At 40.6% G+C, this 26123-nt stretch overlaps 3 protein-coding genes across 5 annotated transcripts; 2 read left to right on the plus strand and 1 right to left on the minus strand.

The window, feature by feature from the left end:
* Positions 1-81: 81 nt before the first annotated feature.
* LOC143118593 (meprin A subunit beta-like) lies at positions 82-7750 on the minus strand. Its single transcript, XM_076279619.1, has 12 exons — positions 7672-7750; positions 6770-6802; positions 6637-6668; positions 5984-5995; positions 5783-5861; positions 5566-5683; positions 5290-5465; positions 4868-5086; positions 3694-3858; positions 984-1208; positions 201-641; positions 82-95 (listed from the first exon to the last, which is right to left on the minus strand). Exons 1-12 carry the CDS (start codon positions 7748-7750, stop codon positions 82-84), a joined length of 1593 nt encoding a protein of 530 aa, XP_076135734.1.
* A 3082-nt stretch (positions 7751-10832) lies between these two features.
* LOC143118814 (zinc-alpha-2-glycoprotein-like) lies at positions 10833-13812 on the plus strand. Of its 3 annotated transcripts, none has more exons than XM_076279929.1 (5): positions 10833-11189; positions 11296-11553; positions 11660-11950; positions 12934-13200; positions 13533-13812. In XM_076279929.1, the coding sequence occupies exons 1-5, from the start codon at positions 11132-11134 to the stop codon at positions 13616-13618; spliced, it is 960 nt and encodes a 319-aa protein (XP_076136044.1). In that variant the 5' UTR covers positions 10833-11131; the 3' UTR covers positions 13619-13812. The 3 variants fall into 3 exon arrangements, with proteins under 3 accessions (XP_076136044.1, XP_076136045.1, XP_076136046.1); XM_076279930.1 differs by having other exon boundaries at positions 11708-11950; XM_076279931.1 differs by having other exon boundaries at positions 11377-11553.
* Positions 13813-14673: 861 nt separating this feature from the next.
* LOC143118816 (apolipoprotein A-IV-like) lies at positions 14674-21779 on the plus strand. The gene is made up of 4 exons (XM_076279933.1): positions 14674-20320; positions 20432-20484; positions 20730-20880; positions 20976-21779. The coding sequence occupies exons 2-4, from the start codon at positions 20445-20447 to the stop codon at positions 21550-21552; spliced, it is 768 nt and encodes a 255-aa protein (XP_076136048.1). The 5' UTR covers positions 14674-20320; positions 20432-20444; the 3' UTR covers positions 21553-21779.
* Positions 21780-26123: the final 4344 nt, after the last annotated feature.

A 26123-nucleotide genomic window follows, 5' to 3' on the forward strand; every position in this document is an offset into this window, starting at 1 on the left:
CCATTAAGTGTTCAAAAGTCCAAAAGTGAGAAGGATCTCCTAAAGACACACATAAGCAGGCCCTATGACGTGTGTGTTCACTTATGCACCTGAATCTAGTCATGGGGGAGAACACAGGAGAAGAACAGATGGAAACAAAGGAGGCCCAGAGGGTTGTGAAAATCAGTGTTGTGGATGGCTATAAGCAGATATATACTCACTGCTCATCTTTGCTGGGTCTGTGGTTAAGCTCCACTGCTTGGACATGCGCAGCTGCATGTGAGGATTCTGGTCCAGCATCAGAAACGTAATCTGCCTCCACGCCAGCGGCCACTCCAGTTTGTCATCATTGTCTCCAGACACCAACCGTACAAACAGGCCTATAGCTGTTGGACGCAACTGTAATTTGATCTGATAGCCATAGCCTTCTGTCGAGTAGTACCTTGGGCTAAATTTGGTGCCATTATCACTGGTTCTCAAAATATTCTCAAAGTTCCTGATCTGCCATGTCTGATGGGGACATTCGGTTTCTGACAGGTTAATGTCGTCCACAGAGAAGCCACCACTGGAGCATGATCCTTTGCGGGCCTCAAACTCCACCTGGAATGTTTTAGTGGCGTTCAGAGGAACATGGTGGATTTTCCAGTAATACTCTGAAGAGACTGGAAATTGAGGCAGTTGACATTCAGTAAATATATTCAGTTCACCATAAACACCTACTGTACATAACACATATAACTTTTTAAATTGTCAATGAAAAGAAGAGAATTGTCCATCAAGAAGGGTACATACAGCACATACATTACAGTAAACCTTTTAACATTATTGAGTTATCAAGTTTTTTTTACTCAATAATTCACAATAATGGCACAATAAGACCAATACATTACAGTTTGGTGATCAAGAGCAAAAGTGACTACTGCATTCATGATTACATTAAGAACTATATAAGGGATTTAGGTGTTTTGTTTCAAAGGTGTTGTTCGTTATCCAGAACTAAGTACCTTGTATCCGACTCATGAGTCTGCGAGTTCCCTTCACGTCATCAACACCATCGAACTCTCTTATCCAGATGTTGAGCTGGTCAGACTGACTCCCCCTGTGGTAGTAGAAAAACTCAAGGCACTGGACCTTGCAGCTTCTTCTGGGGGTCATCCTCCTGGTCTCCATTTTAGCTGAGTCTCCCTTTTTTACTCCCTTAGTGCTGAAGTGCATGAAGAAACCTTTGCCTGGAAATGAACATCAACAAATTAGATTAGATTCAACTTTATTGTCATTGTGCAAAGTACAAGTACAGATGTACAATGCCCAGCTGCTGACAGTAACAATAACAATGGGAAAGTCTGTGTGACAGCTTGGAGAGACAGCTGACTAGAGGGAATAGTCCCCACTGGGGCTGTCATGGGCTAGCTACCCATGGCAGCAGTCTCTTCTTGAATTTCCCCTTGGAGATCAATCTATCTCTCTATCTCTCTATCTATCTATCTATCTCTCTATCTATCTATCTATCTATCTAGTCTCCGACGCTGCTTCAGTTTGTTGGAGACACCCGCCAAATGCTACAGAAAGTGAACAAAGGAACATACCCTATAGAGCCTGCGAGAGCGGGGGTGCAAGATGGCTCGACGACTGACAACATGGCTACAGACCCAGGAACGGACACGACTACGAGCAAGAACACGGCACGTGAGACAACCACAGCAGCAGCAGGACACTCACTTCAGGTGTGAGGTAACCTGACTCTCGCCAGATGAATTTCGCTCCGCCTAGCTCTACTTATCCATCTGGGACCAATCCATTGGAGTGTTGCTTCAGAAGGCTGGGCCTAATCAAAAAATGCTTGCATATGATTGAATAAGCCACTTGTCCGTCATCTATTGACGTGCTACTTCAACCACTCACATCGAAGCCAACCTGTGATGCTGATAACAGTCTCACAGTCACTTCTACGCTATGTCACATCTATGAAACTCCCGCCCTGCGTCCTGATTGGCTGTACCATAAAATCGGGTGCAGAAATCACTCTCAATGGAAGAGGTCCCAGATGGATGTGAGTGAAGCTAGGCGGAGCTAAGCGGAACGAAATTCATCTGGCGAGAGTCAGGTTAGGGTTGAGGACCCACCAAGGAAAGAGAGGGTGCTTTAGAGTGCAGAGACAAGGGCCTCGCATTGACCAGTACTTCTTACGAAGCAACCAGTCAAATCAGTCGATTGAAGCACAGCGACGGGACAAAAACCAGTGAAAAAAAGTTCACAGAGCATCAGCACCCCTGTCACTGAGGAGGATAATACAAGCACAGAAATGCCGGTGGAGGAACCCACCCAACCACAGAGACCCCCCAAGGAGGAAAAGATCAAAGGGCACAGAGTGTGAAGTGGCCCAAAGCTATTGAAAAGAGAGTGGGAAACAGTCAACAACGACCTGACAAAAATCCTGGAGCAACAAGTGGGCACAGTAGAGAAAAAGTTAGAAAGGATGGGCGACATCATCTACCGCTATGGACAAGAGCGCTTTGGAGTGAACACAAGGAGAAGCGACAAAGTAACACCAGAACCAGCCAAATCCAGGAGGCAGCAAGAGATCGAAAGGCTGGTCAGAGAGATGTTAAAAACACCTACAGTAGGCTTTCTGTTGACTAAAGTTTGCATGATCCACTAAAGCTAGCATGATAACCAGATAGATGGGTCTCTCTTGTCTCATCTCTACCTCACCACCTCTGTGGCGCTTTATGGAAAACAAATGGAAGAGTGCCTTTGGAACATTCAAGTCAACTCAAATCCTACAGAATTCAAAACATAAGCCCTTTCTAACAAAGCAAACTTTCTTCTTTAAGGGGCCCTATGCAATTTTGACAATTTCTTTGCTGTTTTCTTGCTTTTCGCTCACAGTTTTCTCTACAGAGCTCCCCCTACAGCTTCAGAGTATATATTTTACGACACTCCGAAAATGGTTTACTCACTTTCTGCTTCTTTTCGCACATCTGCCATGTCGAATGTCTGTGAAACTCCATCGCTACTTTGTTCTAGCCGATGCCTGGTGTGTATGTGTGTAATGTCGTAAAGCAATTTGTTACATCGCAAGATTGTGTGACTTTCTGACTCTGAGGCCGGTGGCTCGCAGGACCAAAGTTGCAAGGCTGTTTTTTCCGCTAAGAGATAGGGGGAAGCGAGACGGCCACCATTCAACCAGGAAAAGGTAATATAACCATTCCAATGACTCCGAAGCTGTTAAGTTAAGGTAAGTCCCTCCACTCGGCGGCCACATTGCAATGCTTTTTGGGCACTTATTGGGCATCTATTTCGGGTAGAACTGCGTGTGCGCAATGCTACACGAATCACGATACACCAACCTCGCTCTGGCTGCGAGATCACAACACATGATTGGCACAATGTATTCACTGCATACCACATGATTGGCACAATGTACAGTATTCACATGTCAACTATTGTCGGCGGAAGGGGCAGAATATGTGTAGACAACTGCCAACTGCCTATTTCTGTCACGAATTAACCCCAGACATTTCTATGGAAGATTCTTTAAGTGCTGTGTCTCCTCATTAGAAAGTCTCTGGTTAAGGTAAATGAAGCTAAAAAAAACTGCATAGTTCACCTATGAATAGAAAACAAATATAATTAAAATGATAAAAGCTCAATCCATGTGGTGTAGATGTCTGTAGGAGATGAGATATCAGCACGATCAAAATCTTGACTCACCCTGAGAGCCTGTGCCCAGGTAAGTGTGGTCAAAGTGGGGACCTTTAGGGGCATCACTCACTCTACTCCAGCCCGAGATCTTGAATGGTCTTTTGTAATGATCTACCCTCATGTCACACATGCCCCCATCAAAGCTGCAGTGGTCCAGGAAGGAGATGGGATTCTCTGTCAATATAAATTTTTTGTTCAGGAGAAATGCTAAAACAATGGTTTAAAACATAGAACTAGATAGCCATTCCATTTAAAGTTTCTCTTCAGGGTTATGTTCTTCTTAGTCTTAGTTCTTAGTTCTTAGTTTATTTCATTAGGCTATTGATTGAATTGACATTGCTGTTTATTATTGCTATTCTCCTAATTACAGTATAGTCTGACCAACATCTTAATTTGTTCCCTGTTAAAGGAACCGTATGTAAGAAAAATATTTCAATTAATCATAAAATGGCCCTGATATGTCACTAGACATTAAGAAATCATGTTCATTTCAAATACTTATATCACTGACAACAGTAGTCCAGCCAGGATATTGTCATTTAAAAAGTGAAGTTGCAGCCCTCAACTGTTGTTGATGTTGTGTATTGTCATGTCATGTTGTGTTTTGGCCTGATGCGCCACCCTCCACCTATCTACTAATCACGAAGTCAGTAGTGTTTCGCCATCCGCGTGTGCAACCTCGAGTCAGGGGGGAGGGGGAGGGGATACACCGCTCTTCAGTAATTTGAAAGTGATTGCAGTACCAGTTTTGGCCACAATCTTACATATGGTTCCTTTAAATTTAAGTATTATATTGTTTTGTATTTATATGTCGTTTTGGACAAAAGCGTAACCATAACCATAACCATAACCATAGTCTTGGTCGAGATGGAAAGGGGTAACTTTACATTTGATGAATACTACAGTGACTAGCTGTTTGATGAATACTACAGTGACTAGCTGTTTGATGAATACTACAGTGACTAGCTGTTTGATGAATACTACAGTGACTAGCTGTTTGATGAATACTACAGTGACTAGCTGTTTGATGAATACTACAGTGACTAGCTGTTTGATGAATACTACAGTGACTAGCTGTTTGATGAATACTACAGTGACTAGCTGTTTGATGAATACTACAGTGACTAGCTGTTTGTTTTAGGTGCCTTGTTTCCTTCTCAGCAACCAAGACTTGGATACTTACTGCATCTGTAGAACTTGTTGAGCTCTTTTACATCACCATGGCTCATATCCAGTCTCTGTCCAATCACATCTTGGAACTCAGGTAGTTTTGTGATGATGGTAGATCCGTTGCCATTGCTGAAGGCATATTTGGGGTAGTGCATGACTGAGAAGTAGTCATATGGGGTGTCCATGGTGCTGTTGGTATCTTTCGTTCTGATTTTGAAACTTCGCTCCTTCCCTGAAGGCACATACAGTAGTGATTTAGACGTAAATGCAGTGACACAAAACACATGAAGACAAGTGACATGTGTGCAGTGTGCAGATAATAAAACACAATATAGTAAATCTATTTCTGCACATCATTACACTGCATATACTCATAAGACTAATAGACTACCCTGAAGCCTTTCATGTAGCCATTTTTAGGAAGCGAATAAAGACCTGCTTTAATGTTTCCCCAGTTGATTGAGATGTAATTGTCCCGGTCATATCTGGACTGCTCATGCCAGAAGCCCAAAGCGTGCATGAGCTCATGCTCTACGATGGCCACAGAGTCACAACCAGAGCCAATAGAAAGTTCCTGATCCCTCACTTTTTTTCCAACATAGGACCAACATCTACAAAACGAGAACACTTGTGATTACAACCAAACCATTTAATCATCAAAATTCCTAACATCCATCCCAAACAATTCATTAATTGCAAATTGAGTCAAACCCTTCGTCCTTCTTGATTGCAATGTGTTGTTCATTCCGAAACTGGGGTCTGAAGTCAATACATGTTTTCAGCCTGAACTGTTCGAAGGCTCTCAAGATGACTCCTTTTGCATTCATATCTGAGCATAAAGACACAAATCAGGGAAGGTATGAATTTACTTAACATAGTTATAAGAAAATGAGGTGGATTATTATAACTCCATAACATTTATCCTTACCCAGGCACCTCTTCAAATCATAGGGGACAGGCAGGGCCCAACGGTAGAGTGCACCGCGAACAGACCTCCTTCTCCGAGTCTAAACAAGTACATGAATGTATGTCTTGTCATGAATCTATGATATCCTTTCATGCACTACTGAATTATATTGATAAATATTGATGATAACAAACTCCCCAGTGCACCAAAGTATTCCCTTACCTGGGCGGCAGCCTTTGAAAGCACAAGGTAATGGAACGTCATGCAACAAGAAGATAAGCAAAAATGAAAATCTACTCCAAAGCTTAAATCAGTGGTTCTCAAAGTGTGGGACGGGCCCCGCTAGTGTGGAATAGAGACATGACAGGTGGGGCACGAGGAAAAGTAGGAAATAATAATACAAAATAATTGTGCCTATCTTTAATAATGCCTTTCTTTTTTGACAAGGAAGATCATAGATTCAAAACAAAACAGCCACACGCAAACATAAGGGTCATAAACAGACCGACATATGAATTAAAATAACATCCGATCCAGTGGACCGAGACGGAAAATGTAACTTGGAAGATGGAACTAAAATGCAAAAAAAAAAATTTGAGCGTTATAATTTTGCCGGGTTGATGGTGTCAAGTGAGGCTTAAAAATTACCCATCTCCAAAGTGGGGAATGACAGAAAAAAGTTTGAGAACCACTGGCTTAAATAAAACATAACAAATTAGTTATAGTTTGAGTAAAATGTAATAGTCTCTAAGCTAACACATGAGCAAGTGTTAAACCTACATGTTACGGTTCAGTACTGTAAATGTATTATTAGAAAGCAAAGTTATTAAAAAACTACCAAGATGATATTCTATCATAATACATGTGCCACTCACTATTTTGATGTCCCCTTCAAACAGGTCCAAATCTGTAGAGCAAAAAGATTAATATGCAGTCTTATTGTTGTCTGTGTATTAATTAACATTTTGTTTAATAGTGTAATTGATTATTACATTTATCTGGATTTACCTTTATTCATCATGGTAATGTCAAGGTCTTCATCTGTTTTAAAGAAGAGAAATTATAAGAATGAATTCAAGGGGAAAACAAATCTAATTTATGTTCTGTGAAAGTATTTAGTACACTCATGAAGAAGCAAAAACACAGATAGACTTACTCAAAATGTATTGCTTTATGACATGAAGGTTTGTAATTAGAATGTTATTGCTACATAACATGAACTTACCTTCAGCTATTGGTTGAGGCTAGAAAATCCAAAAGGTACATGTTAATTTTTACATCACGTAACTACTCATTACATACAAAAAACCTCTTGTCATGCCAATCCACATATTTAAATTGTAAACAAGCTTTGATTATTTACAGTGAGGACATACCAGTGATGAAGCTAGCCCAAATATTACGCTCATCAAAAGAAAAATACATGAATCCATTTTACCTGAGAACATATAAATCACAATTCTGTGTATAAACAATGTACGTTTGAAACATGCTATCTAATAATATGTTTAATTTACAATTAAATGAATAAGATAAAATTACATACCACATTTGGATCTATAGAGCTCAGTTATTATGAGTAACGAGTTATGTTAAGTGGAGAATAGGTCTAATCAGATGCCTACTTTTAAACCAACCTATACAGGAAGTTATCAGGATATAATAAATGTGATACAGAAACTAAGAAAGATGAAGTGAGGTAGAGGTTGCATCTGAGTCAATGACATGTCAACCATAGCTGAGTGAAAAATCATGAGATTTTCATTCAACTGATCTGTGGGCTTTCTAGGAAAATCTACCCTTGCTGAATGAGCTCTGGAGTCAGATCTTCCTGGTAAGCCTCCAGTAAAGCTTCTTGCAAAGAAGGGCCAGACTATTTTCTGTTTGAACACCACAGAAGAGGAACATACCTTCAGGGGCGATTTTAAGCGTCCCTAGACCTTGAGCTGCACTGGGGTAGAACACCCCCCTAGGAGGCTCCGGGGGCATGGTCCCCCGTAAGAAAATGTTATATATTTGAACGTTTAAATGCATCAATCTGTTGCACTTTGAAAAGACGTTAGACTTGATTATATTTATCTATGGATATGTGTGCTGTTGCCTAAACAATTTTGCCCTTGTTTATGTGTATTAGCTTGTGTTTGTGTGTATTAGTTGTGTGTGCATTAGAGAAGCCTAGGTGCAGTGGAAATGCCAGCATCCCAAACCACTGTGGGGACCCAGGTTTGAATCTGTCCTGCAGTCATTTCCTGAGCCCGAAAACCTCCAAAATTACAACTTTGAAAACCAGTGTGTGTGTGTGTGTGTGTGTGTGTGTTTGTGCTTCCTACACCACAGTTGTTCTCAGATTCTTTTCAGTTCTCTTATTTACAAAATGAGATTTTCATCCATCTGTGGGCTTTCTAGCCTTGCTGAATGAGCTCTGGAGTCAGATCCTGGTAAGCCTCCAGTAAAGCTTTACGAAGAACTGCCAGACCATTTTCTGAAGAGCCACAGAAGAGGAACATACTACCTTCAAAAAAAAAAAATCAGTATTTCTTCTTTATCGTTCATGCAACTCCATTCTCCATTCAGATATCATCATACTCAGCATCTCTGTTTGGGTGCGTGTTCTCTCAGTTCTTCTTTCTTTCATTATGATTACAGTTCCACACCACTCCCTCACACTGTTCCACAGAATTACACTGTTACATTGGCTTCCTGTCAAACACAGAACTTACTGTAATATACAGTCATCATTCACCAGTCATCAATTTACTCATGGAAAGCAGCTTAGCTAACTGATACATCTATGTATGTTGGCCTCCAAGGGCCATGTCAACCCATCCCAAATCCACTCATTTGATGTATAGCGCCACCTAAAAATTAAAAAGCAAAAATGAGGTATTGTAATCGAAGGTATCTTTGGCTGACAGGTTCAAAACTGAATGGAATTTAAAGTGTATCATTATGACACCCTCTGAATGCATGCCAAGTTCGTAGAATTCTGTTCATGGGGGACCATACAATAAATTAACACACACACACATATAAACACATACACACACACACACACACAAGCACAGACACACACACACATTCACACACACACACGCGTGCATGCACACACACACATACTGTACGCATAAACACACACACACACACACACAGTAGACATGCAGGCACACACAGGGCCGTCGCAAGGGGGGGCAAGGCCTTTTACGAACTTGACGGATGCGAGGCTTTTCACTTACGTGCATGAAATCATGCGATAGCCTACTTTACACGTCGGCCCACTGTCGGTGCATGTTTAAAGGGATATTCCACCATTTGGGGAAATACACTTGTTTGCAAAAAAGCCCAAAATAACCACTTTGAAAATGTGTGTGTGTGTGTGTGTGTGTGTGCTTCCTACACCACAGTTGTTCTCAGATTCTTTTCAGTTCTCTTATTTACACATTTTTATCTCAGATTCTTAATCCATGGGTTGTCTTTTCCTATGTCCTTCTGAAATTATCTTCATAGATTTTCTTGACCTCATGACATCAAGGGAAAGTGGCTAGAGAAAGACATAGTAGCCTACAGAGATTCTGAATGCAACCATGCAGTGCACTTATTACTTATTGCAGCATTAGAGAAATGTCGATGCAATATCTAGTAGAAACAGCTAGAGCCAGCATGTAATCATACATGTTGATCAGCAAATGAGTAGCCTAGTGTGTGCCAGAATGTCAGCTCAGGCCAGGGGCGTTGTGCAAGCTATATTTATGGGGGGGCACTGGGCTGAGCTGTATTTTTTGAAACCCTTTTCAAGATCAAAACCACACACCGAACATAAATAATACATATGGAATATATTGTTCTTGATTCTTTATTGAACTGAGTACAAGACAAATAAAATGACAACGATCTATTTGACAAAAAAAAAAAAAATTGTAGTGTAGGCTACAACCCTTCAGGAAAACGTGCGATTTTTTTTTCTGTTTTCTTCTGTTTCTTCAGTATGTTTGTTAAGATAATTCCACAAGGAGATGCTGCTTGTAGCCTAGTCTAATGTCATAGTATTTTGGATGGCTGCTAGGCTATGTGCAGTTTTAACAAACAGTTCATAATGATCTTGGATAATTTCCAGTTTGTTTCCAGTTGTTGTTCTTAAGGCTACTGAAGACACTACCACACCACAGTCACCTTTCCATTGTTATTACTGACAAAGCTTCGAGCTTAACCCTTGTAAGGTGTTCATATTTTTGTTACTCAGTCAATGTTCCCGGGTCTGGTGGACCCATCGCATTATTAGGCTTTTAAGTCAATACAGCCAAAACAATTTATATACACTTAATAGATGTTTACTTCTCAACCAATGATATAAACATTTATGATTCATATTTGCCATTTACCCCAGTGAGATCACATGTATGAATATGATTTTCATTTTTTTTGTGAGAAAACGAGGAAATTCAATTAAAAAAAAAAAGTTTAAAAAAATAGAAACACGATGTTTGATTGTTATTGGTGCTTATTTCTTAGAACTTTATCAGAACAGGTGAAAGTACTTGAAATGTAGCAATGTAACAAATTAAAAAAGACAACACAGACACAGACACACACACAGCGGGCCCAGTTAGGAGGAGGACACAGTTAAGGTACATAGCACCTACAATTATTACACTCGGGTCCAGTAGACGCGGACACCTCCTATGTAATAGTTGTGTGTAGTGTGTGTGTGTGTGTAATTTTTTTTTTTTAGCAAACATTGAAAACGGGTCCCACAGACCCGAACACTTTACTTCACTTAATGAAGGTTAATGCACACAATTGTGGTTGGGCTACCATGGGCTAATTTAATGTGACTAACTGATTCATATTTGTCAAATGTGTATCTATATTCTCGATAGGGAGTCAACCAAACCAATTAAAGGGGCAATGCACTCTGTTGTTACCATGTTTACATTGTGCTCTATCCCCTGCCTGCTTTGCCAAAGTCACCGTCTCGTTAAGTACCGCCTATTGAACAGAGATCAGCCAATAGCAGATCAGAACCAGCACAAGCTCTCAAACAGCTGAATGCAGCTGCCTATAGGGACACCCGAGAGAGAAATGAGTGGATGACACGTTTAACTGCAGTCTGATTAGCTACTAACAATATGTTAAAATGATGCGCCACTTTAGAAAAAAAATTATCTTGTGATCTTGGGCTGGCGGGAACATGTCCGCCCTAATTGTATGGGCACAACGCCCTTGGCTCAGGCTAACTGAGCAAGTTACAGAACAGCCAGCCGAAACCAGGAAGTACACTGTCTGTATTATGTAACACTGTAGCCGTTGTGCTATTGTTCCTGTCTCAGTGACAGCAGCTAAACCATACAATGTGAAAGTCTGCCATCCCAACACATGGAGAGGGCTTTCTTCCTGTCTGTAATCTGGAGGTTACTTACGTCTGTTTACTTGGGTAAGTGATTCATCAAAAGGAATAAAACCATGCTGATTTAGTGGGACATTTTGCTATACCACAGTCATTTCTCTGTCTGACTCTTTTACTACTTGTCTCTTATCAGAAACCTCTTCTGAGTCCCACTCTCTCCAGTACTTATACACTCTGACCCTTGATCAAGCTGGAAGGACCCACTTTGTTTCAGTGGGAATCCTTGATGGGGTTCAGATTGACCGCTATGACAGCGAGAGCCAGAGAGATGTGCCTATGGTGGACTGGATGATTCAGGGGAATAGGTTCTGGGATGATGAGACGGAGGCCCGCAAAGATGACCAGGGCCTGTTCTCCGCCATGATGAACGATACTTTCCGTCATAGCAGTGGTTAGTCTCTCAGTAGGCATCGAAATTCATTTAAAGAAAACAAGTGCTTTATTTATATTGTTCTCTATAATTAAATGTCTTATTAAATGTTCACCTTCACTACCAGGAGAGCTGCACACTTTTCAAGCCATGTGTGAATGTGGTTTTGCCCCAGGGCGCACCTGGGGAGGCATTCGTAACGCTCACAATGGCAAGGCTTTCCTGACTTTTGACCCAGAGTCTCAGGGCTGGCAGGCAGTGGCGCCCTCTAGTGACCAGGCAGCAGCAGTGCGAGTGAAGAGGCAGTGGGAACGCTGGGAGCTGTGGACCAGGAATGTTAAGGTGTACGTGGATCAGTTCTGTCCACAACGCCTTCACAGCTTCTTGGAGTATGGGAAGAAAGCTTTTGAGAAAAAAGGTGAGGAAAAACTGATATGTAAATCTGTACCTATATTTAGGCTTTGTTTAGTATGTGCAGTTGGTATTAAGGGTCATTTTACTGAATTCATGCAAATTCATAGTTTGAAACATCTTGGGAAAAGTATGTTTCTTCCCCAAACTTTTCATTCGCATGCATTGTATAACATCTAAGGTGCACATTTCTAGTATTTGGACACTTTAATTTCATAGTCTTTTTATGCGGTTTTGGAATGTTTTCCCACAAAATTTGTCACCGAAACCAAAACAAAAAAATAAATATGTAAATAAGAAGGTTTATCAGAATCAGCTTTATTAGCCAGGTTTGCATAAACAAACAAGGAATTTGACTCCGGTTAATCTTTGCTCTTAAAGTACAACACTCACTTAACACATAAGAATAAAAAACAAAACACATAAAAAGAATAAAAGAATAAAAACAGAACAGTAAGAATAGAATGAAGGGCAGTAGAATATGTGAATTGTCCAGGCGGGCGGGGGGGGGGGGGGGGGTTGGGGGCTGGGCTCCTTGTTGTCCCTGTCAAGGTTGCCATAGTCGTGGACACCTTAACAGGCACTGGCAAGATGCAATATACAATTGAAAAGAGGGTCATGATAACCTATTATGATTTTCGGTTACACTTTACTTGACAGTATCGACATAAGAGTAACATAACACTGTCATGAACGTGTCATAAACAAGTCATAAACGTTTATGACATAAAGCTTTTGTCATTAAGTGTCATTCGGTTTTTGTCATAACAAGTTAGGATTTGGATTAGGGTCATGTGTCATGACAGTGTCATGTCACTCTTATGTCGAATTTGGTAGAATAGCCCATTAAGGTCATACAATTGTAAATTGAACTAAACATGGGAGGAATAAAAACGTGTGACATGAAGTTTTCATCACATTCAGACATGCATTGTATATGTTTATGCAAAACACAATCATAAGCTCACACATGCATATTGTTATACACAGAAACACCAGATATCACCATCCTGCATACCCGCACACAGGAGGCCACCTGCCTCGCTAGCGGTTATTACACCCATGGAGCAAGAGTCTGGTGGGTCTGTGGTGAGAGGCATGAGCCAGTCCCAGAATACATGCTCCTGGGAGGCGAGGAGCTTCCTAATGGAGATGGAACTTTCCAGACCCGTTTGACTTTGAGGCACTTGGGGGAGAAGGAGTACAAGTGTCAAGTGGACCATAGTAGCCAGGAGACACCGATGATGAGGACTTTAGGTAAGACAAAAAACAAAAACAAAAAACAATGACAAACTGTATGTGTATGTGCAGCCTGCATGTGTGTGTTTGTGTGTGTGAGTGTGTGTGTGTGTGTGTGTGAGTGTGTGTGTGTGTGTGTGTGTGTGTGTGTGTGAGTGTGTGTGAGTGTGTGTGTGTGTGTGTGTATGTGTGTGTGTGTGTGTGTGTGTGTGTGTGTGTGTGTGTGTGTGCGTGCCTGCCATCAGTTCTCTCTCAGCTTTTCTATGAGACTGTTTGGATGCTGTGGGGGATATCTGAAATATACAGCTAATACATATGTAAACATGCACATGCATATGTTCAACCCACAGCCAAGGACCAGGATGTTTCTGCTGTCTCCTGCTCTCAGTGTGGTCTTGATTATTGTTATGGTGGTCGTAGCCAAACGGATATATGAAAGATTCCACCATCAGGACGAAACAGATTTACCACAGGAGACAAGATTGTAACTCTCCATTAAAGGTGCTCTAAGCGATGCTGGGCAACGTCACTTCTGTTGACTTCTGTTGACAGAGAGCTAGCTCGCTACTTCCTCCCCCTCCCTCCCGTGCTGCTCCCGTGCAATTAAAACTCTCCTAAATGTGCATCTCATCTGTGATTTGCTGGAACAGTTTGTTATGTTTTCATGGGCTAGGTTTGCCCAGGTTGTTTTTGTTGCCGTTTTTGGAGCCTGGGCTGTCCACAGAGATCGTGTTTTTCTACAGTGTATTCAGGACACAGACAGCTAGCGGTTGGTTAGGTGCTGTTTGCAGTAAGTGACATAAAATGTTTTAACGTGTGGCATCGCTTAGAGCACCTTTAAAGGAATGGCTGGCTACACCCAGGTAAGATTGCAGATATTTGATCTCAACAGCCAAACAAATAGCCCCCAGTGTCCCATGGGTGTGATCATGACATACACTCATGGTAATAATTGCCATCCAAATTGTGTGGTTGAAATGTAAAATCAACAGTGACAACACTTGCATGCTGCAACACATTAGCAGTCACCTAATAATAATACACTCCCTATCTGTAGAATATGGGCAAGGCAGTGCAAAAAACAATCCAGTAGAGGGCAGTAGAGACTGTTATAAATGTTATAACAGATCCACTCTCTCTCGATTGAGTCTGTGGCTCTGTGTCTATATAGATATGATTAGAAATATTTACACAAGAACTGTTGTTTTTTTTATTATATAAACTTTTGAATGCTATGGTACTGGCTAACAAGAGAATATGTGCTGTCTGTATCACCGCTATTTGTATTCACTGTGCTATGTCACGGCAAAATGGACACACACTGAGGTAGGCCAAAACATTTGTGACCTTACTGCAAATAAAACAGAAAAAAATAAATACAACCTTTGGAGTGTAGGCCCGCTTTATCCTTTTGTGGTAGAAATGGTGCCTAAAGTAGAGAAAGTAGAAAAGCACTGGGTTGGTGAGGATATGAGTGAATGCACTTTGTGTATGCACCCGTAGCGGCTCCTGGGTTGACAAATAGGCGGGGCGGAGTCTGATGATCAAGTTCCAGGTCACCGGCAGCTGGACGCACACTAAGGGCGGTCCACGGAGATGTTGTCTCTTTCTTTTATTGTATGGACCTTGTCTGATAAAATGTATTTTTTGACTCTGCACACAATACTTCCCCAACACTGACAAATGGGGAAATAAGTTCTATCCTACATACTGCAAAATAAATCCATTAACCTCATGACATGATAATGATATGTATCAGTATATCACTAATAAGAAAACCATACAAACCCTGATGTACTGTATTGTGGCAAACATCTTGCTTAGAAACTTGCTTTCTTCCTTATAAGCTAAATACAAAAATAGATTCTGTATTTTACACTCAATGGAATGGGGAAAACTACGACACTGTCACACACAAAAAGCAAACTATTCATTTGACTGATGTAGTTCACACACAAAACCACACAAAAACACAAACCATTCATTACTGTTTTCTTGCAGCGAGTTTCCCATTAGAGTCTCTGTGGAACCCTTGACTCGTACAGCACTCCAGCTGAGACATTTCACAACATGTTATCGCTAATTGCATTACAGACTGCTATCATTCTCTCAGCAAAGCAAGCAAATACTGCATCATACACACTGCTATCATTCTCTCAGCAAAGCAAGCAAATACAGCATCATACACACTGCTATCATTCTCTCAGCAAAGCAAGCAAATACAGCATCATTTGATTACAGTAACAAACGATTCCTCTACTAGTGATTGGCCACCTATTGACATAACACCTTTAAACTCAAAGGCGAAGCAGCAGCACAGTACAGCAGCAGCACAAACAGGACCAGGCTTGTTCAACGCAATGACGGGCGTTATCTGCCTGCTGAAGGCCCTATGATGTTCAACGCAGTGTCAGGCCTGATCTGCCTGCTGAAGGCCTTATATGTTTCAACGTCCCCCAGACTGCAGTGATTAGGTCCAATCTAAGGTTAAACAAAGACCTATCTTTTGATCTCTCTTTAACAATGCCTTTTTGTTCCTCTGTGACATGGAAGAGGTTTTTTTTTTTTTTTTGCTGAAACCAATTCTCATGACCTCTATAGACAGCCTCTCTTTTTTCTCTTGCTTTCTCTCTCTCTCTCTCTCTCTCTCTCTCTCTCTCTGAATCTGTCCTGTTGTTGCCCAATAGACAGCCAGTCACTCTGGCACCAGTTTCTTGTCGGAACACACAACTGTGCCAGTCACATACAAGTTCCTTCATGCAGGGAGATGTTGTCGAATCACAAAGGCCAATCTCACTATGTGCCTAGTCATAGCAACAGCAAAGGCGTGGGTTCTGATCCCTGCTGATAAATGGGATTTGATTTCATCATAGCTTACGGGTTCTGAAATTTGATTATATATATATGTTTTTTCAAAAAGATCATGATTGCAGTGGCATTTAATCATGCACTAATTAGGCTCTGTTTAACATTTTGAATGAGTAGATGTCTCTGATGCAGTGGAAAAGAACCCTATTTTGCGGAGGTAACACTGCAACGTCAAGATACACTCCACTGGAGATGCAAAGAGTTCACAACCGGAAATTCTGTCCCAGTTAAAGCCTCCACACATGGAATGCTGGCAAAGCTGCCCTCCGTGCCCTGTGCTGGTCATTTCATATCTCCATCAGTAGGTTCTCCCAACTATGTACAGCCAAGCATCACTGTGTCTCTCCATCCATTCACCCCATCATACAGCATGAGCCACTATTAAAGCAGCTCCCAGGGTCCACCTGCAGTTGAGAAGTGCATTTGTCTATTACCACTGTACGGCATGACAAACATGTGTCTCTGTAACAAACTACAGTATTAACATACTGTAAGAGGGAATGCATTTACTGCAGTCTGTAGAGAGAGAGCTCTGAATTCCTGCAAGTATCTATTTGTCTATGCATAGCAGCTCTTTCCCATTTCGATTTTTTGCAGGAGATTCAAATGGAATGCAGACAGTCAATTTGTCTTTTTTGCCACTCACTGAGTGATTGTATCCAGTGACTTACAGATACTGTTCATGTACACAACATATTTAGAGTCAGGTTGAGTCGAGCTGCATATACAGGTCTGAATTGGTCCCTGAACTCCTGTGTATAGTTGCACACATTTAAGTGCACGTGAGACACATCTGAACACTACTATTGAGGACTTGAATATATATACGCCAGCTTGTTGTTTAAGGTGTTAGCAGCTTACGTTGTATGTACAGCTGGTAGAATTCTATGTGGAAAACTACATTGGTAGTTTTTTTCTTACTTTTTAATATTTAGTTTGTTTTTGGAATGCAGAGTAAAGCAACACTGAGTTTACTGAAGGCACTTTATAAATGTAAATTCTTAATTTTGTTCTTTTTATTATTATTATTATTATTAGTAGTAGTAGTAGTAGTAGTAGTAGTAGCACTACTGTAGTAGTGGTAGTAGTAGTAGGCCTAGTTGTTTTCTTCTCTACCTTTGAACTGTAACACTATAAGGACATGTTGAACTGTTTAAACATGTGGACTATTCAGAGAATTTGTTTCCTGGTTAATTTCAGCATTTTAAATGGAGTCACATAAAGCAAATGGGAGTGCATTTTATTTTGTATTTATTTACTTTGGGGGGTGTCCAACTACATATGCAGTTGTGTGTATCGGTGTATGTGTATGTACTGTACAGGGGTGTGTTTGTGATTTTCAGGAACCCCTGTCCTTGTCTGTTTTTGCAAAGCCCAAGGCTGTTTTGATGCTGTTGCTCTATTGAAAAGCTGTTCCAGTGCTGTGTTGTCAGAGGACTCTGAACCTCCACGCTGGCCACTGACAATGAGGAGGTGTGTCGGCTGATGTGTGTAATCATGATGACTTGTTTGAAGTACTGTAAAGGGGGAAACAGCGTAATGTCCTTGAGCTACCAGACAGCCATAAACAGAAGGCTGTTATAAAGGCCGAACCTTTTTCTATAGCACCCTGATTACATAAGATAAAATAGAATAGTTTAGATTGGTCTAAACTGGGTATCAATTCACTTTGACAAAATGCTGAATGATCATACAGTGTGTGTAGCTGTGTAGCTGCTGAGTCGTCAATGACTAGTTTTGCTCTTTGTCTTTTTGTCTGTGTGTTTATCTTTTTCTGACAACTTTGTTCGCACTGGAGCATTCATTGAGCTGAACAGCATCCACACCTCCCAGCCTATCCGTTTGGAGGTTTGGAGAAAAATTGGTCACAATCTGACAGTACAGTATACATGATTCAGACGTTTGGCTTTTCCTCACACACTTGAAGGCAATATGAAAAGTGTTTTTCTTTACTTTGGCCTTCCGTTGTCTTGATCCACTTCCACTTTCTCATAAAACATTCAGCTCTTTCCACCAAGCCAGTGCTTTGTATTAGAAGTTTCTATTTGTTCTTCTGATGACCATGTCAGGCTTGTGCAAAGTTCCAGATTTGAATTGAAACTGGCGCTTAATTTCCAATTCAATTCTTGAATTTCACTTGCATTTCAATTGAGGTAGCAAACAGGAACGAGAATTGCTATTCGAATTGTGCACAAGCCTGGAGCATGGAGCTGACTAACATTTTACAACTTCTACAGGCACAACCAGCAGTGAAATTGAACTTGAATTACTGCCTTAAACTCTTACCAAATGATTTTCAGCAGTGCAGCAAACACATCTTTCTTGAGCAAAGGCTTTAAATGCAGTTGTTTACTCAATTTCAAAAGAAAATTCACATTCCTGGGTTCTTGGTGATTCAGAAAGGGATGTCAATGGGATCCTTTCAAGGCAGACATGCATGCAGACCAAATTCAAACAGGGTTAACAGATTTGTCTGGATTCACCTAATTATTTTAAGCATATGCCAACTGATCGTTGTATCTTTGGGGATCACATTTTCCCCTTTCTATAAGTTCTTTCTTATTCTTTTCTAATTCAGCAAAGCAACACGTAACTGAATATCAGGAATGATGGGGTAAATAAACCTAAAAAGGAGAATTATCATCAACTTAGTCAAGTCAATATTATTCAGATATTATACCTATTTTTGCATTAATCGCATCATAAAGAATTATTTACTTGCCTGAACGGACGCCTCCTCTGACCACACTGTGTTGAGGAACTCATGAGGTGAACAAAAGCCTCCTCTGACCACACTGTGTTGAGGAACTCATGAGGTGAACAAAAGCCTCCTCTGACCACACTGTGTTGAGGAACTCATGAGGTGAACAAAAGCCTCCTCTGACCACACTGTGTTGAGGAGCTCATGAGGTGAGCGGAAGCAGGAGCCCATATAACCTGAACCCCCTCATCACATATTCAGATGCCTGGTTTGTATATGTTTATGATTAGGCTTATTTTTCTGTTAAATTCTGTTTAGTCTATTACTAATATTGGTATATCCCTCAGCGCCGCTGTTTAGTCTATTACTAATATTGGTATATCCCCGAGCGCCGCTGTTTAGTCTATTACTAATACTGGTATATCCCCGAGCGCCGCTGTTTAGTCTATTACTAATATTGGCACATTTATTTAGCCCATATGACTTTAAAAACTGAGGCGAGTATTTGGTAAAACTGGCTTGATTTTTGGAAATTAGGTTTCCAAAAAAAAGTGTGCAGATTAATAAATGGGTGAATGAAAAGTGATAAGTGAAAAGTGAATGAACGACTGAAAGCAATTTTGCTAAATGTCATTTGAAAATTGTTAGGCTACACTGGATCATCAACTTACTGTATTATCCATATATGTAGTGGACAAATAATGTTCGTCTTCAAATAACATCTAAACATACAATGTGATCTTCTAATCTGATTTATTATTATTTTCTACTTAGCACATATTATTGAACAACAACAAAATCCACTGCAACCTCAGTTTTATCCCTGGAAGCAAAAACATATTTGGTATCACTAGATATCTATCCTTACGTGACCCAGGCATCTAGGGATAGTCATTTGAGACATGGCTTCATGCCCAGTGTGCAGTAACACACACAAAGATACAGTGCAGTAACACTACACAGATAACAGTTACAAGTTCAGTATCACAGAGTATCATGCAAATCAGCACAGTTTAAGGATGAGGTCATAGCTAAAAGAAGTGTGAGCATCACTTCAGCATAGGCCAACTACTTTTTTGCTAAATATCTTTGACGTAAACCAGTCTCTTGTTTAACCCAATTATTGATATACAGTGCTGAAAGGTTTGCTGATCAAATATAATTATTGATATACAGTGCTGACAGATTTGCTGATCAAATATAATTATATTTTAGAGAGTGTGTTGTATATGTGTATTCCATATTATTTGATATCTATATTCTTTCATATTCTAGTCTTTGATACAGTATGTGAACTCTCCCATTGGAGGTCAGGCTTTTCCACTCATGAGGTCACTTGAGGGCTAATGGCTCACAGGTTTGAACTTTGTCTGTCCAATCCCAATTCCCAACTAATGTCACATGACACGTGGAGCAGGAAGTATAGTCACCACTATGACAACACGGCAGTGACTGCTGGACTTTGAATTATCTGCCCCGACGGAAGACTTGTATATAACGTGGTGATTGAACAGAAGCTGTACTCATCTGATACGCTAGATCTACCCTCACTGAGAGCTTGCAACTCAGGTAAGGCTATATGAAATTACTTTTTGTATGTCCATTAAAAAATCAGGTTTTTTACACATTTGAAAGGGGAATGTATATAAAATAACCAGTGTCACTGATTACCTTTTAAAGGAATAACGTAAAGATGAAGGTGTTCCTGGTCCTCGCCATAGCTGTCTTTACAGGTAATGTCCTTCACCAGAACTAACTTTTTAGTTAAGTTAAGCAAAAGTTAATTGCTTTATTGACCATTACTTTGAATACTATAAGCAAGCTAAATCTAGTGACGTTGGAGGGAGAACAAAATTGTTTTCCTACTTTAAGACTTTGCCACCACAGAATTTGACAGTATTGGAATGTGAAATGCCACACCTTGTGGGGCTTCCAGTATCTCTGAATAACACATGTGTTTCAATATTGTTGCATTCAGGTTGCAATGCCAACCTCTTCTATGCTGATGAGCCCAAACCACAACTGGAGCAGTTGACAGATGCATTCTGGGACTATGTTGCCCAGGCAACTCGCACAGCAGAGGACACAATTCAGATGATCAGAAAGTCTCAGCTGGGCCAGGATGTTAGGTAAGTCAAGACATAAAAGTAAAATGAGAACAAGACAACTCCAATTAGAAAAGGCATTTTGTTACTTACTTGAGTTTGTTGTGCCTCTTTACTAGTGCTAGACTCACAGAGAGTGCTGACGTGGCCAGCCAGTATGCCGTCACCCTCCAGAATCAGATGACCCCTCTGGCTCAGGAGCTCATGACCAAGATCACCCAGGAGGCTGAGGTTCTGAGAGAGCGTCTGGGGCAGGATCTGACCACCGTCAAGGGGAAACTGGAGGCTTACACGGAGGACATGAGGGCACAGGTTCTGCAGAGGGTTGGGGAGCTCAAGGCTGCCGTGGCTCCCTATGCTGAGTCTCTTGACTCCGAGTCCCTGAAGGCCACCCTGCTCCAGAAGAGTGAGGAGCTGAAGGGGAGTCTGGAGCAGAGTGTGAAGGAGCTGCAGTCCCAGCTGGGCCCCTACACCGAGGAGCTCAGGCAGAAGGTGGACCAGCACCTGCAGGACTTCCAGACCAACGTGGCCCTCTTGGCTGCCGACCTCCAGACCCAGCTGGCCCAGAGAGCCCAGATGGTTCAGCAGAACCTGGCACCCTACGCGGAAGACCTGAAAGGCAAGCTGGACCCCTACGCCCAGGACCTGAAAGCCCAGCTCACCTCCCTGTATGAGTCCTTCACCAAGACCAGCTAAATACTCCACATTAATGGCACTGAAGACATTGTGACTCCAACTATCCATTTTATCAGTTGTACCTTCTGTATTTGTACATCTTTTGCTGTTTAGAAAGACTACACAAGATGAGCAAGAACAAATCTAAGCTGCTATTAATTGTATATATACTTGTTTTCCTATAAAGCTGAAGATATGTCACTTTTAAGATGCTTAATTTATTAACAAAATAAAATGTTTACATTCTTGACATGCATCCAGATGGTTTGTATTAGACCTAAACCGGCTAGCCTTTGCTAAAATGCAGTCACATTTGTTGAAATATTGTCAAAGGAGGGGCTTGGGGATGTTTTAATCAAAACAATGAAATCTAAATATGTGTCACAGTCAGCTACAGATATAGTTTGCAGCAAAACCTACAGTACCAATCTAACCAAAATGGACATGTGAGTGGGTTGAACTACTACTGAATAATATTATACTATTTATTTAACACATTGGAACATTGGAATCATTTAAACTCATAAAATAAGTTATTTGGCTATCTGAGAGGAACAACAATGAAGATGATGAACAGAGTTGTGATCCAAAACATTGGATCTACTTTTTTTAAGATAGGAATGTGACATTTTTTATGATGGTTGATAATGTTGAACTCAATTTCAATAGGCCATTCCAATAGGCCACTATGTTTATTCATATCCCACGTAATAGCAGAGGCAGACAACACAGTAGTGACATGCAGGATCATGTAGTCCCATCTGTGTCTCCAGCACTTTCAAACCAAAAGGGAAAGGGGCCCACTCTAGTGGGATCTGCAGCAGGACCTCACATGTTTTTGTTACACCACTTGGTCACAAAAAAAGTGGTTTATAGGAACCAATTGTTAGGTTCCAGAGGGGATTTTTAATATGATCGATGTTACAATGAATAGCCCTTTTAGAGGAAGGAAAAAAAGATTCCGGCTCAAAAAAGGTGTGTCCATCTGCCTGGCGCTGGCCCAAGAGATCTGAAATTTCAGCAGCTTCAATAGGACCCTAGTGCTGAACTTGGAGCAACACCTGCAACTAGACCCTATCTTCCACCAGATCAAATTTTCAACCAGCATTATTGTGAAAATCGATTCAAGACAAGACAAGATTTTAGCAGAATGAGAACAAACTTAGAGAAACAAAATACTTTTAATACTTCCTAGGAGCTCAAATGCATTCATGTTTGAACCAGGAATACTCACAGATTATTGTGAAAGTATTTTAGAGGAGAGTTGTATTGCTTGTTTAACATTAACATCTTAAAGCTGCAGTTGGCAAGATTTTTTTGATCATATTCACTGAAACCGACACTACAGTATGCTCCGACAGAACAACATAAATCAGCCGGTTTGAGAAAAAAACCCGCACTTCTACCTCCACCTAGAGCCTGTTATTTGTTTTGCAAAAATCCACAGCTCCCTGTTCTTCTGGTTCAATCAGAGCAGGGCTGTGTGAGGTCACAGTCTGGTGCAGTCTGGTGTGCACTGATGAGCACAAACTCGATGAGAGGGTGCTTGGTGGTAATGGGGGAGGGGCATGAGAGTTGTAAACATTAAAAATTTTGTCCAAGTGTGTCAAAAAAATACCCATTCTTCTCTGTTAATGTAAGGGTCCTGTCCGTGCTCCTTTGTTTGTTCCCCATGTGCTTTGTGTTTACCTGCCTGTCACCTGTCTTTGTATCCGCCCCATCTCTTTATTTGGTCTGTGCTTCCTGTCTTGTTAGTTTTCCCTCCATTTCTGTTTCCACACCTGTTCCCCGTTATAGTCTTGTTGGTCTCGTCCAGTCCTCTGTCTTTAGTCTGTTAGTTTAATTATGGTTTCCACCTGTCTCTTGTTTTACCTTGATCATTGTCCACCTGTGCCCTGTTACCCATTGTGTATGTAAACCCTCTGTCTCTTCTCTGTCCTCGTCGGTTATTAGTCTATGTGGGTTGTGTTCTAGAATAAAGATTCTTGTATTTCAAAGATTCCCTTGCCTTGCCATACTTTGCCCGTGCAGCCATGACAGTTAAATTGCTCCGGAACTATTCGTTGCAACAAGATAAAACCTTTCACGGACTCAGTCAAGACCAGGGACGGACTAGGACTAAAAAAGTCCTGGACTTTCTTCCAAATAGGCCCACCATACAACACACACACACAACCTTGCTGTCTCACATATTTTGCCAGTCAAGGTATCACATTAAAAAATAAGACATAATACTTGTGGGCCTCTGAAATTCAAGGGGGTTCGGGGGCATGCTCCCTTGAGAAGAAAATGTTGGAAAATAACCCCTTAACTGATGGCTTCTGGTGAATTACATGGAAACGAATTGATAAATTGACTTAAATATCTTACATGCATTGATAGCATATTAGATAGATAGATAGATAGATACTTTATTGATCCCCAGGGGAAATTCAATTATTACAATACAGCCACAATACAATACACAATACAATTCAACTACAGCAATTTTAAGCAAATCTGTTGGGAGTTTGATCTTATCACACTCACACAACATGACATTTACTGAGGGTAGAAAAAAATCTTGTAGCCTAAACAAAGCAACACTGTCAGGCCTTTGTATTTTACAGTACCTCTAGTCTGTAGGCAAGGCAGGGGTAGCTCACAGTAAAAAAAAATCTGTTTACATGTTATATTCTTGTTTTTGTATTTATTATTATTTGTTTAAGAATAAAAAGGCCTTCTGCCTTCATGCAGAAAGGGTTGGATTTTAATTCAAAAGGGACTATTGTGAGACTATTGTGAGTGTTGTTCTGCTAATGCTTGATAGCAGAATCCAAAAAAAATTGGATGTGCAACGTGTATTTACTTGAAGCAGTTTAGGACCTGTATTGATGCCCAAGCTCTTACAGTCGTGTTTTGTCAATGTTTTATGAATATGTACAAATTTGTTGAATGGGGAAAAAATGGTTAAATGTCGCTGTTCTCCTGCTGTTTTCTTTCACAAGTTCTTCCATGAAGACATTCACCACTATTCTGCACGCACAGAATTCAATTCTAGCTCACTTTAAAAGCGCAAGTAGGCTATCCTAGGCTATTATGAGCAAGACTGAACCATAGAGACGGGTGAAATATATGAATATTTTGGTTCCAAAACTCTATAAATCCATTTTTGCCTATTGCTGTCCCCCTGCCCGGATTCCTGGCCCGCGCAGCCTAACGACCCACTACTTGCCCTATGACAACTCCTAATCCCCTTGGACAATTAATTTCTTACACTGGACTATTTGAACTTTCTGACACTAAGATATTAAGATTAATGCATTGTCATATTGGATATGTAACCATCCCACCTCTTTGTGACATACACCTCAGGTGGCTTTAAACACCATATTCTTTTCTCTACACCTAACTAACTTACTCATTTATCATTTATCACAGACCTTTCTCTTCTGTACTGACCTTAGGCAGATGGGTCAGGTCCTTGAGTCGTGGATCTGCTTGAGGTTTCTTCCTACATGTTTCTCCAATTCAAGGGAGTTTTTCCCCACCCGTTACTCATGAGCCTTCTCTGATTGTTTAACACTCTCATGTGCAATGTTTTGGCGCTTTATAAGTGATATTAAATTGAAATTAAATTAAATTGAAATTGAATTTTTTTAAAACATTAATAAGTCATGTTATTGAATTGTGTATTTCAGGTATTCGGGTATAAATTGTGGTTATGTTGTTTTTGATTGAGTAAAGACAAATCAAATAACAATTCTCATTTACATTTCCACTAAAATTACTAGGAAAACAAAATTAAAATAAATTATTTATGAAAATTCATTAAAATAGAGGATATAACATTTAGGAAACAAACTCTTCATATATAGGCTGCATCATGTTGCCTATCCTGTATAATTGAAAATCTGATAGCGCAAATGTGTACTTTTTTGACAGTGACAAGTGATAGCGTAGGCATACTGATAGCTTTGATTAAGCCTGATTGACGCATATTTATGTGGAGAGCTAGACAGTAGCCCTACTTGGCCGATGAGGCCCTGAGCCAGGCAGCCGACAGCCGCTGGATTGCCAGTTCGCCCATGGTCAAGACCAAGTAGAACTTTTGGCAAGACCATTGGCCGAGACCAAGTCTGAGTCCAAATACTAGCGAGACCAAGACAAGTCCGAGACCATAAAAAAAATGTCTTGAGTCCGGACTCAAGACCGAACTCGAGTACTACAGCCCTGCTTGTTTCAGCAAAGACATCTTGACCTTCATTGACCTTCTTCATGCCACCATATTGTCTATTTACATCCATTTCCCTATTTCAACCAGAATCTTTCTATAATTATGTAATAAGGTACAATAATGTTACATGTTACACAATTTATTGTAATTACCGGTAGCTATATTTAAAGTCTGTGGTTATGACTTTTGGTATTTGGACAGTGGACACATAAGGACCATGTAAATATTTTTATTTAAGAATAAATAGCACAAATTGAAATCACATCATTTTAAACTGTAAAACAGACAACTATCAATGTTATACATCATTATGACAACTGAAAGTTTTCCGTTTTTTACTCAACAGCCAAATAACAGGAGGAGAAGGGAATAGCAT

This window comes from Alosa pseudoharengus, unplaced genomic scaffold (genome assembly GCF_046254945.1).
Source record: "Alosa pseudoharengus isolate Yale_2024_CS ecotype anadromous, Long Island Sound unplaced genomic scaffold, YU_APseudo_1.1 YU_APseudo_1.1_scf_12, whole genome shotgun sequence".
In the NCBI taxonomy this organism is placed as follows: Eukaryota; Metazoa; Chordata; class Actinopteri; order Clupeiformes; family Clupeidae; genus Alosa; species Alosa pseudoharengus.

Coding starts and splice junctions, on each gene's coding strand:
- LOC143118814 (XM_076279929.1), top strand. CDS start 11,132: ATGGAGAGGGCTTTCTTCCTGTCTGTAATCTGGAGGTTACTTACGTCT. Junction 11,190..11,295: donor ACTTACGTCTGTTTACTTGG/GTAAGTGATTCA, acceptor GTCTCTTATCAG/AAACCTCTTCTGAGTCCCAC. Junction 11,951..12,933: donor GAAAGCTTTTGAGAAAAAAG/GTGAGGAAAAAC, acceptor TGTTATACACAG/AAACACCAGATATCACCATC.
- LOC143118593 (XM_076279619.1), bottom strand. CDS start 7,750: ATGCCCCCGGAGCCTCCTAGGGGGGTGTTCTACCCCAGTGCAGCTCAA. Junction 6,669..6,769: donor CATTACCATGATGAATAAAG/GTAAATCCAGAT, acceptor TTTGCTCTACAG/ATTTGGACCTGTTTGAAGGG. Junction 642..983: donor ACTCATGAGTCGGATACAAG/GTACTTAGTTCT, acceptor CTCAATTTCCAG/TCTCTTCAGAGTATTACTGG.
- LOC143118816 (XM_076279933.1), top strand. CDS start 20,445: ATGAAGGTGTTCCTGGTCCTCGCCATAGCTGTCTTTACAG. Junction 20,485..20,729: donor CGCCATAGCTGTCTTTACAG/GTAATGTCCTTC, acceptor TGTTGCATTCAG/GTTGCAATGCCAACCTCTTC. Junction 20,881..20,975: donor CAGCTGGGCCAGGATGTTAG/GTAAGTCAAGAC, acceptor CCTCTTTACTAG/TGCTAGACTCACAGAGAGTG.